Here is a 16,062-nt window from a genome sequence, read left to right as displayed (position 1 = left end):
ATTCTAATTCTTAAGATTGGTAACCAGTATTTTTAATATTTAAGTAGTCCTAAATTCAAGTTTTTAAAACAGGTGATTTTTTTTTATTAATTTAATGTATGCCAAAAGAGATCAGAAGGGCTTGCAATCGGTCCATCCCTGCATTCTTATTGTAAAAAACCGATGCCACCCAGCATTACCCTCATCCCACAGTATTGTATATAATTTGCTATATCCATCAGTCTCTGTATGATCTTATGCGGTCTACCACATTAAAGTACGGAGCATGTTTTGCATTATTCGGTATCAAGATCTATTCTTCTCATGGTGATCAATCCAAATGAATGTGTGGACACTCAACCCATTACAACCAACCAATCTCACTTTCTTTCTTCCCAAGGAGGTCGTCCAGTGAACTTACATGTTCTAGCTAGGAACCCAGTGGTCCTCCAAAACCATCAGTTAAAAAGTAGACATTGTCATTGTTATATTTGACTGTTTCACTAATTATATTGCTCATTCTTAAGTCAATTAATAAGTGTTGATTCCTTTGATACATTCTCTATTCTCAGTGAGTATAAAATTATCTAAACACTCCATATGTTACAAAAATATTGTCATTAGGTGTATAAACTAAACATAGTGGACCACATTTACATAATTTCTTTGAATTATATTTTTAAATAGAAAAAAAATGTTCAGTATATATGATTTTTATATATTGTATACATTTACAAAGTAGTACTATTGATTATGTTGTTCCCTTAATCCTATGTATGTATCTTAGAATGACATATGTTTTAATAAGAATAACATATTTGGAATAAAGTCATGCTTACACACAAATTATTTCAATTCATAGCTCCTCCTGATTTAATATATCTTTTTTTTTAGTTTGTTAATATAAACACTTCCGGAATATTGTGTTTTAAGGCAGTACAATTGATTTACAGTTGGAGAAATTTTTTTTTTCATTTCTGCGTTGGGGGCAACAAACATTTTTGTCAGTTGAAAGGCATAAGCTGTTTCGACACATTTTTTGCTCGGCTTATACAAATATACCTTTAAAGTGGCTGTACTCACATAAGCGTTGATGCATTTCACTGATTGAAGTACCATTGGAATTTTAATAAATATTGCAAAATAGATTGTATCTTAAAATTTGTTATAACAATACTAGTTTCTTCATTATAAATTTAAAAAAATGTCAACAGGTGCCATTTTGTTAATATTAAAGCAAATCACACTATATTTTCTCTGTCACATGTGGTGCAAAGTTTGTGGTATTCATCTTAGTGCAGTGTCTGAAATCTGAAGCTGCCACAGACTTGACTCTTGAAATCTGGAGTCATGTCTGTGTGAAGATGTGGTCTCTGATGTCGAAATAATGAAAGAAGTTCAGTTTGAGCTTCTTCTTCGCCGACCTTTTTGGATCACTTCAGAAGGACATGACACCAGATTTCAGGATTCAAGTCTGTTACAACTTCAGATCACAGATGCTGCACAAAGAGGAAGGTGAACTGAAGCTAAACTCAGCGTACACACTGACTCAACCCTTCCCATCTTGGTTACGTTATGTATATAAAATTACTGTCAAACTCGTTTGGTTCTCATTCCAGGGGCCATCCTAAATTATGTAAATATGTATGTTATGTTATGTATGTAAATCCTCAGAAGGGAAGGGGGGTTTTCGACAGCATTACGTACCTTTACTGGTGAGGGTGGGAGGAGTTGATGCAGCATTACATAACTATTAAATCTAAACAATTAATTGCTTGTATTCATTCAAAGAATCTACTAGTTTCTTCCTCTAAACAATTAATTGCTTGTATTCATTCAAAGAATCTACTAGTTTCTTCCCAAAGACTTTAAAGCTAGTATTATATCATGGGTAAATATTGTCACTATCCTAAATTAAAATCTTCAAGTTGGTAAAATAAGGATGATGACTCAGCAGTTCATCATGTTAGGACAAGAAGTGAGTTGCTGTATGTCTGGTGACATGTACAGACATGTATTGACAGTAATTGCAGTTAAGTGTAACATTACAGTGAACACCACTCCGAGTGATAGTTTAGTGATTGTCTTGTTATGTTATGGTTGCAATCAGACTGTAGTTAAAATGTCTAAAAAATTAGGTGGGGAAAAATGTTTCAATTCTTGATTTTAAATTACAAAAATGCATATATTGAGAATAAATAGCAAACAGTTTAAAATTATGTTATACAGTTTTTTAATGCTAGTTTTATATTAATAAATTAAGTTTTACTTTTGAGTTTAAAAATGTCTTTATTATCTTACACTTTTTAGAATAATATAAATTAGGAGGGTGATGGTGGCAGCACAATGTAATTTAATTATAGAAGAAGGTTAATGCTATTATTACAAGTTCGTTACAAAGGGTGGGAGAGGGGTCTAAAAAGTCAAATTTTAGCGTTATGTAACTAAGGAACAGCCAGCCTCCTAGTTACACGTTTGCTTTGGTGACAGCCATAAACAAATTGTGTACATAATAATCATAATATATTTTATGTTTTAAAAATTTACACTGAATTAAAATAATAAATGTTTGTTTTGTTTATAGTTATAATATATAGTTGTCTATAGTGATAACGAATAAAGAAAATTCCACACAGAAGGAGATTATAATTTTTAAGAACAAATAGATGATCTCGCAATGACCTGTGTTAATTGTGTTTACCTGTAAAGACTTGCAGGAAGATTGGTTCAGAGTGGAGAATAGTGGTGTTGGCAGTCTGAGCACGACAGGTCCACCAGCCTGTCTGGATCTGGGATACATTGACCAAGTTGATGGAGCAATCCGAGGAGTTGAGACCATGTCCTGGGAAGCCCGCCACCACGGTTGGAGCATGGTCCCTGCCTGGGAATTCCCAGAGCCACACACAAGAGATGATCTCTGAGCTTGCACCCGCAGTGCATTTAATGGTAGTATCCTTCCCCTCACGGATTGTCACGTTTCCACTCTGCTCCAGCACCTCTTCTCGGCTTTCAGTGGCTAAAAAGAAAATTTCCTCTGGAGTTCAATAATTATAAAATGGCTGAAGTAAATAACTCTGTCATGTCTAATTTTATCCTCTGAGATTCATCCCCTTTACTATCTACAAAGTTACTTGGAATACAATCAAGAATTTTGTAGCTGAATTACTGAGTAAATTTATCGATCCTTACACAATTTGGTGTAAATGATGAACACAACTTTTCAGAAGTTGAGGAAAAGCAAAATTATTCCATGACCAACAGCTGTAATTATGGATTTTTATTTCCATGAATTATTCATAAAAAATCATTACATTATATGGTTAACATTTTGCCAGACTTTAAATCAAGGTATTTATGCTACTTTTTGTTTGGCGCAATGAATTAAGTAGCCACACATGTATATTGGTTAGGATGTTGTGAAGGTAAAATCAGTCCTAGTGATACTATTTGGGTCACCAGTATCAGGGGCGCACCGACGGGGGAGACTACGGGGTCCGGTACCGCCAAGAGCATTTTATTTAAGAAATCAATCCCCTATTAGTTTATTTTTGACTAAAAATAACATTTATGTTGGAACTTGCAAATCTATTATAATTAAATATATAAATTCAAACTTTATAACTATTTTAATTTACGACATACACAACACTGCAAATACAAATCAATTTAGTTCAAAACGCAATATTTTACCGTCACGCAGCAACTACGAAAGTGAGGTTAGTTCTCACAATTTCTTGTGGTTACTCCCTGTAATCTGTACTTTCAGTAACCGAGTGCAAAATGTACTCGTACTGATGTAAAGTAATACGTTACAGAGTACTGCTAAAATGTTCCAGTTACTGTTACTACTAAACGAGTCCGAGTACTTTGTACCAGGAACGGCGATAAACATGTAAAGTATCTGTATTGTAAAAGGAACCTGTACCGGGTACTTTCGGTTTGCGATGACTTTTACACGTAGGACGATGAGTACCCGATACAAAGTATCTTTAGGAGTAGTCCTGATATGATCAGTTGTCACAGTAGTGAGAGTGTTGCTAAGCTCTGAGCAGTTCTGAACTGACTTAGTTTTTTGTCATTCGTTTTTACTACTAAGCAACACCACCCTGGGCAGTTTGACGATTTGAGCGAAACGAGCAGTTGCCGGTTGCGGTAAATTAACAAAACGTGCTCAATTTAATCTGAGTTAAAAATTGTAACATTTTTAATAGTGGTTTACAAAATTAGTTGCTCGATGGCTAAGAGCTCCATGACGTGACCAACAAGACTGTATTTTGATAACAATTTTATTTCCATACTATTCTAAAATTCTAAAACATTACATACTCAATTACAGTACTCTTGCGTTTTAATCATTATTGAATCACAAATTTCCGAGTTATGAATGTTCAAAGATACAGTTTTGGTTGAACAGTTCCAAAAAAACCGGTATTGTTTTCGTTGCCATTAATATATCATAGAAGTTATTGTTAGTAAACAGTCCTATATGTAAAAATGCAGAAATGAAGAAGCTACATTTTAATATAATTCATGTTATTATAGCTCGATTAATTTTGTTATCCGAGAGTAGACATCAAGATTTAGATTTTTAATTTAAACTTAATTATTTAGTTCAATATGTTATGATTAAACTGTGCTTTAGAGGAGAGTATGACGTAATTTAAAAAAATACATTTTATTTTTTCTTCTTGATTTTTATTATTTTATGAAAAGTTTGATACAAAAACACGTATATTTAAATTTGCTAAGCCACTATATTAAATTTTACAATGTTATATGGCACAAGGTTGATTTTTCCATTTTTGATTCTTATACTAATATAACTATTGAAATATTGAGGTTTTGCTCCATATTTTATGGATATACTGCTCTTTAATCCCTTTGTCATTTATGAGTAAAATCAAGTCTATCTACAGCATTCTATTAGTAATTTAAAGCTCTAAGTACTTAGGTAGCGTGAAGGTGTTGTGAGAAATCCTTGGTGAGGCTAGTTCAAACTGTAGGCTAAACGCGATTGATCAAATGCGGCAAATAAAAGCCGATAAAACGCTGACGAGATGATCAAAAATGCCAGCGTAGCACCAAGAACTAACAAGAGGAAACCGGAAAACTGGAAGAATGATAAGGGCTCTACAGCCCTGGAATTGGTGATGCTGTCTGAATAAACACAATATTCCTATTATGGCTTGATTTCCCAAAAACTTCAAAATTTCAACTTTAGGTAAACTTTTTTTTTAAAGTGCTTAATTTAAGACGACAGATTTGCCTTAAACAAACTGCATATAAACTGAATTTGTTCTAGAAGATTTTAATTATCCCAGCATAAGCTTACTGATAATTGGTGGTAGAGTGATTATACCGCAAACTTTATACACGCTGACCCTCCACTTTAGCCTCCTTTTATTAGTTCAAACGTACTATAAAATAACCATTTTAGGATCTAATATTTCAAAGATTTCCCGGGGAAGTGCCTCCGGTCCCCCTACTGATCTGGGGGGGGGGTTTCCACACCCCCAACTCAACTGTGTTTTGAACACGCCCCAGAGAGGATTTCTGGGTGCGCCACTGACCACTACAATCATATATATATATATATCAAATCAAATCAAATCAGATTTTTATTGCCGGAACATTATACAACGCATGGCAAATGTCACATTTTTGCTTTTTACTTGCTAAAATTTTTGTCAAACACACCACAATAAATTCCATTCAAACATACAATTCTGCAAATTTTTACGACTCTCTAAATTTCAGCTTAGCGATAATGCGGATTGCTTGTTTTTGCAGCTTGAAACACTCTCAGGAATTGATTGTTTGCACAAGCTCCCCACAACACCAACCCGTAAGTGAGGTGGGGGTAAATCAAGCCATAATACGCACATCATCAGAACCTGACTCGGGCAGTATTTGGCTAGAGACCTCAAAACATAAATGCCTGAGGCCAATTTGGAGCAAACGTGGTCGATGTGATCGTTCCAAGTCAACCCTCGATCTAGGTATATTCCCAGGAATTTCGAACAATATACTTCGTCCAGCATAGTGTCAGCCAACCTAACGGCTGGCTCATCATGACTATCTACTGATCGTAAAGCAAAATTTATAAAATTGGATTTTGCAGAATTTGTTTTAAGATTGAGGCTGTTAAAAAGTTTGGACGCAGTTGTTAATTTCAACAAAACTCTGCTGTTCCAGAATAAATTTTGATTTGCTAGTGAAACAGAGAGTCGTGTCATCAGCATACTGCCACTAGTCTTCCGTGCAGAAGTGATGAACCTACATCATTGACATAGATCAGGAAGAGAATCGGACTGAGAATTGAGCCTGTGGGACACCATAACTCAGGTGAATTGGTTCAGATAATTTGTTTGAGATCTGGACAATTTGAGTTCTGTGGCTTAGAAATGATCTGAGCCACTGGAGAGGCACGCCTCGTATGCCATGGGATTCAAGTTTGTCAAGCATTGTAACAATGGTCAACACAGGTCGAATGCTTTCGATTAAGTCCAGAAACACACTCAGTGTGTGATCCCGACATTCTAGTCCCTCTACAACCATGTTGACAAGATTTACAACAGCGTCTATTGTCGACTTCCCCTTCCTGAAGCCAAACTGGTCTTCAGATAGCTGGTTGTGCTTATTCAAAAAATTGAAGCATTCGTGTCAAGAAAAGCTTTTCGAATATTTTGCTCATAACTGGCAAAATTGAGACAAGCCGGTAATTTTGTGGGGATTGGGGATCGTCTTTCTTGAAAATAGGGGTTACTTTAGCGGTTTTGAGGAGTGAGGGAAAAAAAACTCCTTGTTCAAAAGAGAAATTTTACTAATTGGGTTAATGTCTCACAATATGCTTGGAACATTTTTTTATGAGCCACGTTGACATTGAATTTAAATCATTTGTTTTTTTGGCTGGGAGCTGCTGAATTATTTTTTCAAGCTCTTCCTCAACGACAGGTGCTAGTGCCAGGGAGGCTACTGGACTCTGTCTTCGTCTTGGGAGTCCTTGTGGGGGCGATGGGCAAGGGCCTTGCTCACAAGCAACAGATCCGAAGAATCTGTTAAGCCTATTTGCAACCTGCACCGCGTCCTCCACAAGTCTATCACCACTTTTTAATTTGATTTGTTTGTTGCATGATTTGTTTTTATTGTTGATGATGTCCCATGCAGTTTTAGAAAATATTTTTGGAAGATATAATTGCTTTGGAAACATCATATGCCTTTGCAGCTTGGATAACTTTTCTGTAAATTAGTTTGTAATTTCGAAAAAAACCGCTTGAATTCTTCATTGTGCGACGTTTTCTGGATTTCTGAGAAAAAACTTTAGTTTTTCTCTAGAAACTAAAATTTCCTTTAGTTATCCATTTGTTGTTTACCCTTTTGGGACAAACTTGTATAGTTTTGAGAGGACAGTACATGTCGAGATGAAAGTTGAGTGTATCACTAAACCTTTCAAAACGCTCTTCTACTGAATGAATTGATTCTTGGTATTTCCAATTTTCTTTAGAAAGGGAAGTGTTGAGGAGAGCGATGTTTCCTTGCCTTAAGTCTCTTATTCTTTTTGTGATTTTGAGCTCCCTCCTCGATTTTTACTCCACTAATTATAGCCCTCTTGGCCATAGTGGTCCGAGATAGCTGTATTGACCACGGACACTGCGACACTTGGTAGATTGGAGATGATGTTGTCAATATTGTCGACTGTGTTGAATGTGTCACACGCGTTGGCGTTTTGACTAACAATTTCTAGGTCAAATGACCTTAACAAGTCGACAAATCGTTTGGTGGAAGGATGATTAGTGTCCATTGCCATTAATGTTGAAAATCACCCATTACGACATAATCCTGTTGATGGCTCGTCAAATCTATCAGTAGGGCTTCAAAATGTGTAAAAAAATTTTTCCTCATTGCTATTGGGAGACCTATAGATTCCGATGATGGTTTAATTTTGATCTGTTGAATTGAATTTTATCCCAAAATCTTTTTCGATAGTTTTTTACGGGTGAAAATGGAGAAAAAGTATAGTTTTTTTCTTACAAAAATGGTGACTCCTCCTCCTTTGGAAAGTTGTCGGCAATATGAATTAGCCAATGTGAAATTTGGAATTTTGCATAGGTCGATGTTCTTGTCATTAAAACCGTTCTCAGTTAAAACAAGTACATCTGTTTTCATTTCTGCACACATGAGTTGAATTTCGTCAAGCTTCTTAGTGGCAGATTGGGCATTTTGGTGAAGCAGTCGGATTTGAATCTGATTGAAAAATTTTGAATTCGTTTGTATTTGTTGGGTAACGTCAGTCAATTTTGTTCGTCGGCCAGACGTGGGGCCCCTAAAAAAAACAGAATTGATTTTGACAGAAGGCACAGGAGATGAGGTGGCAGGCAAACAGCTGCTGACGACGGCCTCGGCAAATGTTTTGTTGCCAGGACGTGTCATCGCGCCTGCTGGAGGTGACACCAGCGCGAATCCCGAGGAAGCAGGTCCCGGCGTCTTAAGCAGAGGAACCGGTCCTCGATGTAGTGGACCCAACGATGACCGGCTCCACAGGCTGCACTGCCGTTGGAGATAGTGCCTCCGAGCACAGTTGTTGGCGATCTTGAACAGGCAGTGAAGACAACGGAGTGGAAGAGGCCGCAGAAGAAGTGGCAGCATGAGCAGGCGAGGTTTGGGGGCCCGGATGGTTGGTGACTGACCGAAACGATCAAGACACCCCAACAGAAGCTCAGCCAGCAGCCGCTTGCCAGGCAGTCGCAAAGTGCATACCGTGTTGGGTAAACCAGCGTCTTCCGATCTCGTTGAAATTTTAGCACCTCTATTCCTTTATATCGAACAGACAGCTCCTCGATGTAGAAGTTAACGAGGGCAATACGCTGGTTCACGGCGTGGTCCATAGAGAGATCATGTCGATGCGGAACAGTGGACACGATGACGGCCGACGAGTTGAGGCGGGCAGTTAACTGTCGCTCTAGGTGCTCGAAGATGGTATAGGACTCATCGGCGGCGACATCGTTTGTTCCAGCGAACAGGACATAGCAGCTCCCAGGCGGAGGTAGACTACTATCAGTCACCGTCAGAAGCTTGGCCCCCGGCCTGCAGGTGCCGCCCACCCTGGTTGATGGACTCACGCGCGCTGTCGAACAAGGCCGATCAGATGCCGGACATGGCTTTTTTATATATATAAAATATTGCTGATTTACTCTGGGGGGCTTAAAACCCCCCATGCAAAGACATGGCAAGGGGTGTAGAGGTACAAGTACCTATACTAGTTCCACAAAAAAGAAATTGTACAAATACGTAAACACGATAAGGTTATAAAAAGTCTATGTCGACTAAGTCCAAAAAGCCCCATTAAGTGGAGCACCATGCCCTCTCCACTTTTATATAAGTTGTCCGATTTCGACCAATTTTTTCCTAAAGCACGTGTTTCAATATCTATTTTCAGGAAAATTAAATGAAAATTTTTTATTCTCTGGCTTACTTTGGGGAGCTTAAACCCCCCTCATCGAAATGTGACAAGGAATATGGGGGTACAAGGACTTGTACAAGTACCATTATAATGGAAATATATACTATAATGGTACTATAGAACATTATAGCATACAGTCATCACAGGAGAGGTCATGTGCATGAATAAATCCTCGCCCTCACCTAAAAACACCCCTCTTTGGAGGTTACTATTACCTCTCTTTTATAAAGATTGTCAATTTCGAACAAATTTGTTTTAAAACGTCTTTAATGTATATCTTCAGTAAAACCAAATGAATGTTTGTTTTATTCCCTGGCTTCCTTTAGGGCGGGGAGGCTTTAAACCCTCTCATCAAAATGTGACAAGAGGAGTAGGGGTACAAGGACTAGTACTAGTACCATAATGAAAATGTACCAACATACAAGCACCTGAGAAGTCATACACATCAAAAACATCCTCGCCTATGCCGAAAAACACCCCCATTTGGAAGTCACTAATACCCCTCTTTAATAAAGTTGTCCGATTGTTACAGATTTTTTTCTAAAACAACATTACAATAGATGTGGTGGCTACAAGTTCTTGGCCTAGTTCCATTAAAACGAAAATGTACAAATAAGTAAGTATGGAAGAGGTAATTAAAAGTCTGAGTTGACTGTATTCAAGCACTAATAAGCTTTTAATGGATGGCATAAATATTGACAACCTAACCGAGCTTTCAGCAAATCGGAAAGCACTTTAATCGAACTATGAAAGGGATATAATATCCACAGAGTTGACCTCCCACCTGTGTGTGTGTGTGTGTGTGCGCGCGCGCGCGTGAGGATTTCCATGTGTGTGGGTGAGAGACTGCCTGTAGTATACGCGATGCTTAGTGCATGAGGATACTAGGTGCAGATCTGTTAATCAATAATCAAGATTAATAACACTTGTTCAGCTCAGTATACATCATTTGTGTATAGTGCATTATAGGCAGCATTTATACTTATACCATTTTCTAGAAGTCATAATAAGTATTACTGCATTTTTTTAAAGTTAATGTATGTTTCATTTCTAAATTGTTCCTAAGTTAATAATTATGAGTTCGGAAATATATAGGTCACAATAAATGGCGGATCGTTTGGAGACAATTTAAACACAATACATGGAGACACCTAACGACTGGGATTATTTTAGTTCAGTTGAATGTCTGGAATTTTAAAATAGTTTTGATTTTAAGTCTTTTTTCATACATAATTTAAATAACGCAAGTTTACAAATTTTTTTTTCACATCAATATAAGAAGTTATTCAAAAAATATTGATAGTTTATTAGTTTATTTGGAATCACTTAACAGAAACATCGATACTATAGTTTTAACCGAGGCCTGGGTTGGTAATGACATTATCATGTCACATCTCGACGGTTACGAAGTGGCAAGGACTATTACAAATAGATATCGTAACGATGATACTCTTGTTTATGTGAAGAAGTCCTTGTCGGTCGTGTCCAATGAGGTAGCGATGGTGATGTTTATAGGCTAACGTTTGATTTTATTTTTGGCGGTAGGAAATGTAACTTAACTGCTTTACACAGAACACATGACAGTGACACTGGCCTATTTATTAACGAAGTGGAACGATATTATAGTAGTAAAACAAAGAACAAAACGTACGTTTTTAGGCGACATAAATTTAAACTCTGATGAAATGAAAAGACGATAAATTTTATGAAAAACTTCTGCAGGGATTGACGAAATATAAATTAAGATCCTTAAGTATTGCTCAGAGGAACTAATAATCCCACTGGTTAAAACCTCAAACATGTCTACGGAGCAAGGCATTTCCTCATCTAAACTAATAATATGTCAAATCTATCCAAAACTTAACCAAGGGGACCTCCAAAAAATTAGCAACTATAGACCAATCTCTATGCTTTCATCTGTCTCAAAACTCATTAAAAATTAGTGACAAATTACTAACTGACAAGCAGCATGGTTTTAACTCTGGTAAATCTACTGTTACTGCAGTGATTGACTTAATTGTACTAATAATTCACAACATAGAAACTGGCAACACCGTAACTACTCTACTCCTCAACATTTTGACTGCCTAGGTCCTCATACTGACTAAACTTAACAGACTTGGGATCTAACAAACAGTACTCCGGTGGTTCGCAAGCTACCTCGAAGGATAAAGTCAGGTAGTGGAACTAAAGGAAACAGTCAACGGGCTCATAAGTATAGTTTAGTCTAAAATTCTGGCAGTCACACAAGGGGTTCCATAAGGTTCGGTCCTTGGACCAGTCCTGTTCATAGTATTCATAAATTACTTCCCATAACATCTAGGAGAATATTGTAAAATGTTGATGTACGTGGATGGCACCGTTCTACTCATAGCTAATAAGGATACAAATCAACTAGAAATAGACAGATTCATTGCCTTCAATTTGGCCCAGAACATACACTTAAAATTATCTTGCTCTCAATGAGCATAAAACAAAAAAACTCATTTGGTAGTAAAAAAAGCTCCTATAAGTAAACTGCCAGGCCTCCAAGCAGCTAAAAATATTAAACATCTAGGCATAACACTTAATGTGAGCCTGAGTTAGAAAAGTAACATAGATAACATATGCCGCTTAGCTCTGCTCCATTCGCACTGAAGAGAACTAAACAGACCAGTAGTCCTGAAGCCACGAAAATGGCATATCATGCACTTTTCGAAAGTCACTTATTTTACGGAATAACTTAATGGGATGGTTCTTTGGATGGAAATATTCTTCGTTTCCTAATTATGCAGAAGAAAGCACCAAGGATAGTGACAGGATAACCCAGAGAGAGCTGCAGAAATGTATTTAAAGACTGGAAATTATTGAGAGTGACTTCCATCTAAATCCTGGAAACCATCATGCATTGTAGAACCAAGGATCCTCCTAAACAAAGGCATCTGCACAATCACTTTACCATACAAGCAGAAGACAATATACTCCCTGTTTCCTTACTGAGTGGATAATTTGCAAACCACCAACAGGAGTAAAATTTTACGTGTACATTTTTGAACCATTGAGCTTTATTGGACTTCTGAACCTTATTATATAAACTGTATGCAAATTACTTTTATAATTACTAAGAGAATATTGAAAATCGTTGATGTCATCTCCGTCCAAAACAGTCCCACTGGCTACTTTGCCAGTCCTTTCGTTTCTCGTTATTCCCGAATGACCCCGGTATCCATTGTAGGATAATTATTTTGTCACACGAATTTATTTATAATTCATTACTCGTTCATTACTCTAATTACCCACATTGGCCCCTCCACTATTTATTGTACTTAAAGCAGATTATGAATTTTAGGATATGAGAATATCTGAGTAATCAACATTATAAATATACTTCTCGTCTTTGTACATGGCACAAACTCTGCAGTATAGTATGAAGGTACTTGGCCCAACTTAAACTTTACTTCTAGCGATAGATAAGAAATACAGAAGGCAGTACCAGCACCTTCGTAGGTTGTGGAAACATAGATAACGATTTTGTAAATAGATATATTATTTTGATTGTAATATTTTATAAAAATATTTTAATTGGTATTAGTTTTCTATACTCCGGCTTCCAAATTCAGTTTACAAATAAAGTTTTTCTGTATCATAAGCAAAGGTTTCGTTAATTCATATTTGTTAACTAGTTTAGGATAAATTTCCATAAGTGTACTTATAGCTTTTTGTGCAGACTGAATAATGTTCGTTCAGGAAAGGACCCAACAGGGGCTTCCACCAACTAGGAATTAAAGAATAGGGTCAGCTACATATATCTCCCCCGCCAGACGTCGACCAGGCAAAACCCAACCTGAAAATGTGGACAACAGAAATAAAAACCCAGATCCACCAGGAAACAGATATCCATTCCATAGCGTTCACCCATTTATGTTATAACGATCCCTCCTTAATGGTTTAAAATTCATTTGCACCCTGCAGATCTACCAGCCACATGGCCATGCACATGTCGAACAATAACAGCACCACAACACTCTCCATTGACACTCTCACTATCAATTGAAACACCAAACTCTGTATGTGCCCTGGTTACCAATATTAGACAGCCAAAATCCACCTAGATTCAGCTCCTGAACCAAGCAATGTGGGTCAAAATCATTCAACTGCCGCTCGATCTGTACAGTTGGAGGAATTTAGCTGTGCTCGTAGGGCCCAGATACTACCCTTTCAACAAACAAACGCTATCTGTGTTGCGGGTTGCGTTTACGTGCTAGCCGCTGAGATGAAGGCGCAACAATCTCTTTAATGACTTTAAACTCACGATTTTGATTTACAGATAAAATTGAGAAATACGTTATTTTCAAAAACACGTTAGACAGCACTATAACAACTGAAAAACAAGGATAAGTCCTATTATTCCTATTATTTTGTTTTCTCTTATTATTATTTCCACCACAATCAGCACTTTTACAAAACAGACTGATTTTAGCGAGTGTGATGAGTTATTCGGGCCAATACGATTCCTGAAAGGAGGGTTTTACCCATGAGTCACAGGAAATGTTTTCGGGACGCAGCGCATAATGCTACCCCGCCACCCCTCCCGCCTATCACCACACACTCAAGGACACGCGCACAGCTAAAGTCCTCGAACTGTACACACAGTGATGCTTTCTCTCTTTCCCAACAATGCGACATTCCAATAATTGGTAAATTCAGACAGTGGCCCTATAGTTTGCTGGATGCTCATGCATTCAAGTTCAACTGGAACGCAGCCCAAACATAGGGAACAAAACTTCTTTCCCCTGCCTTTTTTATATATCAAGTAATATTAGTTGTGTACTCCATGCATGCTAGAGTCCTAGCCCACAATGGCATTTCACATTTAATAGTGTCCTCATTTCACTGGCGGTGGATCGAGTAGCTGTTAGTGAGTGTGGGATTAGTCTGGCTAAATCTTTGGGAAGAAGTTAAATATCCAACAGGTTAAGGTACTTGAACTTTAAAAGAATTAGGCTCATTGCTTGGAATCTCTTCCTGCGAAGCAGCACTCTTTCATGTTATTTATTAAATTCGAATCGTGCAAAATTAGTTCTTTCAGTTCATGATATGGTTGTGACATATTAATAATTAGCATATTGTGACAAAAGTGTTAAATTGCCCATTTGTGTAACCTTCTGTGGAAAATGAAATACACCACAGTACATGTAAGTGTTGATCAGAAGACCTAAATTATGAAAAACAACACAATTACTTATTTTCCAATGGTCTTCTAAAAGCGGGTAATCGGACTTCTTAAGCGCTCGAAGCCATATTATGGATGTTATGAGGTAATTTTAATTACGATTTTAGTTCCGTCGGCCCGTTAATTCCTAAACACTCCACTTTGATTATAATAGTAACTAATATGATCAAGCCTAATATTAAAAAGTAAAATAATAAAATTTATTTTTTAAATATTATTTACATTATAACAATATAATCAACGCTGAAAAAATTAAAAATCAGTTAATTTTCTCTAAAATACGGGAAAATAAACTCCTTTTTTTGTTAGTAAACCACATACATTCTTTCTAACACTATCGCACTGATTTTCAATTCACCACTTTCAGATATCCCAGCGGCTCATCACGAATTAAACAGAGTAAAGATCGTTGGACACCGAACGAAGAGGACCAATGTAAGCGTTACCAGAAGGGCTTCCCTCATTATCTATTTTATGAACATTGTTAAAAACACAACCACGGCTTAACTTATTAACAACAGTGGAGTAAAACGTGTTACGTAGATCTCATAATAATAGCTAATTCAGACAAATCATAGACCTAAGTCGTAAGAAATAATGGAACTTAAGTATGTTAATGATGACAAATTAACTTAGATCTAACGCTTTGGGCACTAATATTGATTTTACCAACTAGTATACTAAAACTCAATAGTAAATTACAAATGCTCTATCAAGCACAAAACAACGAGCGCGTGGTATAGCATTGTGATAAGTAAGTATTGTATCGTCGGTAATTTAAATTGACTTCCAGTTGTTCAGAGCCTGATTGACATTGTTGATGTAGGATTTGGCGGGCTCAATCCATCAATCCATTAAATAACGAGATAGCTACGTATTAAGTACTACAATTTAGCTACAATTTATAGCGCAATACGTTAACTTTTTAGGCTGATTTATTTGTGGTCTACTGACTTTTTATTGTTAAATATTTTTTCTCCAAAAATTTCGGTGAGATACATCTCTTAATTCTTCTAGTCCTTTTTTCTCAACACACAGATTCTTAACTTTTTTGTTCTTTAACTTCATCATGTATCGGTTCCTTGATTCCCAGGACCAATCAGAACAGCAAACCAAGAAGCGCAATTCTGTCTTGAGACTGATTTGTCATAAAATCAACATTGAAATCGCCACATACCTGTATTACAGTCCACTCTTTGTCACTGTTTACACTAAATAGATAATTTATGGATTTCTAAAAATTAGTTCTCAGTGAGAGATCTTTAGATTGCAATTCAATTGCAGATAATATTTCGTATACATACTCCAGTACATTCTACATCCATTTCTACGTTAAAATCTCTAATAGCATTTACATAGCAGATTTGTAATATCCGTTAAAATAAACACAACGGCTATTATGAGAGTTTTG

The 16,062-nt window shown here is 36.8% G+C and overlaps 1 protein-coding gene across 2 annotated transcripts in view; it reads right to left on the bottom strand.

The window, feature by feature from the left end:
* The window catches only part of LOC124369589, an 80,661-nt gene that overhangs the window by 30,857 nt on the left and 33,742 nt on the right, over nt 1-16,062 (bottom strand). For both annotated transcript variants that reach the window (XM_046827632.1, XM_046827633.1), the window contains exon 2: nt 2,681-2,995. In XM_046827632.1, coding sequence (XP_046683588.1) covers nt 2,681-2,995 — 315 coding nt within the window. The remainder of the gene's footprint in view (nt 1-2,680; nt 2,996-16,062) is intronic.

This window comes from Homalodisca vitripennis, chromosome X, assembly GCF_021130785.1.
Source record: "Homalodisca vitripennis isolate AUS2020 chromosome X, UT_GWSS_2.1, whole genome shotgun sequence".
Taxonomy (NCBI): domain Eukaryota; kingdom Metazoa; phylum Arthropoda; class Insecta; order Hemiptera; family Cicadellidae; genus Homalodisca; species Homalodisca vitripennis.
The sequence above is the reverse complement of the archived record's forward strand: the minus strand, read 5'-3'. Positions and strand labels throughout refer to the sequence as shown.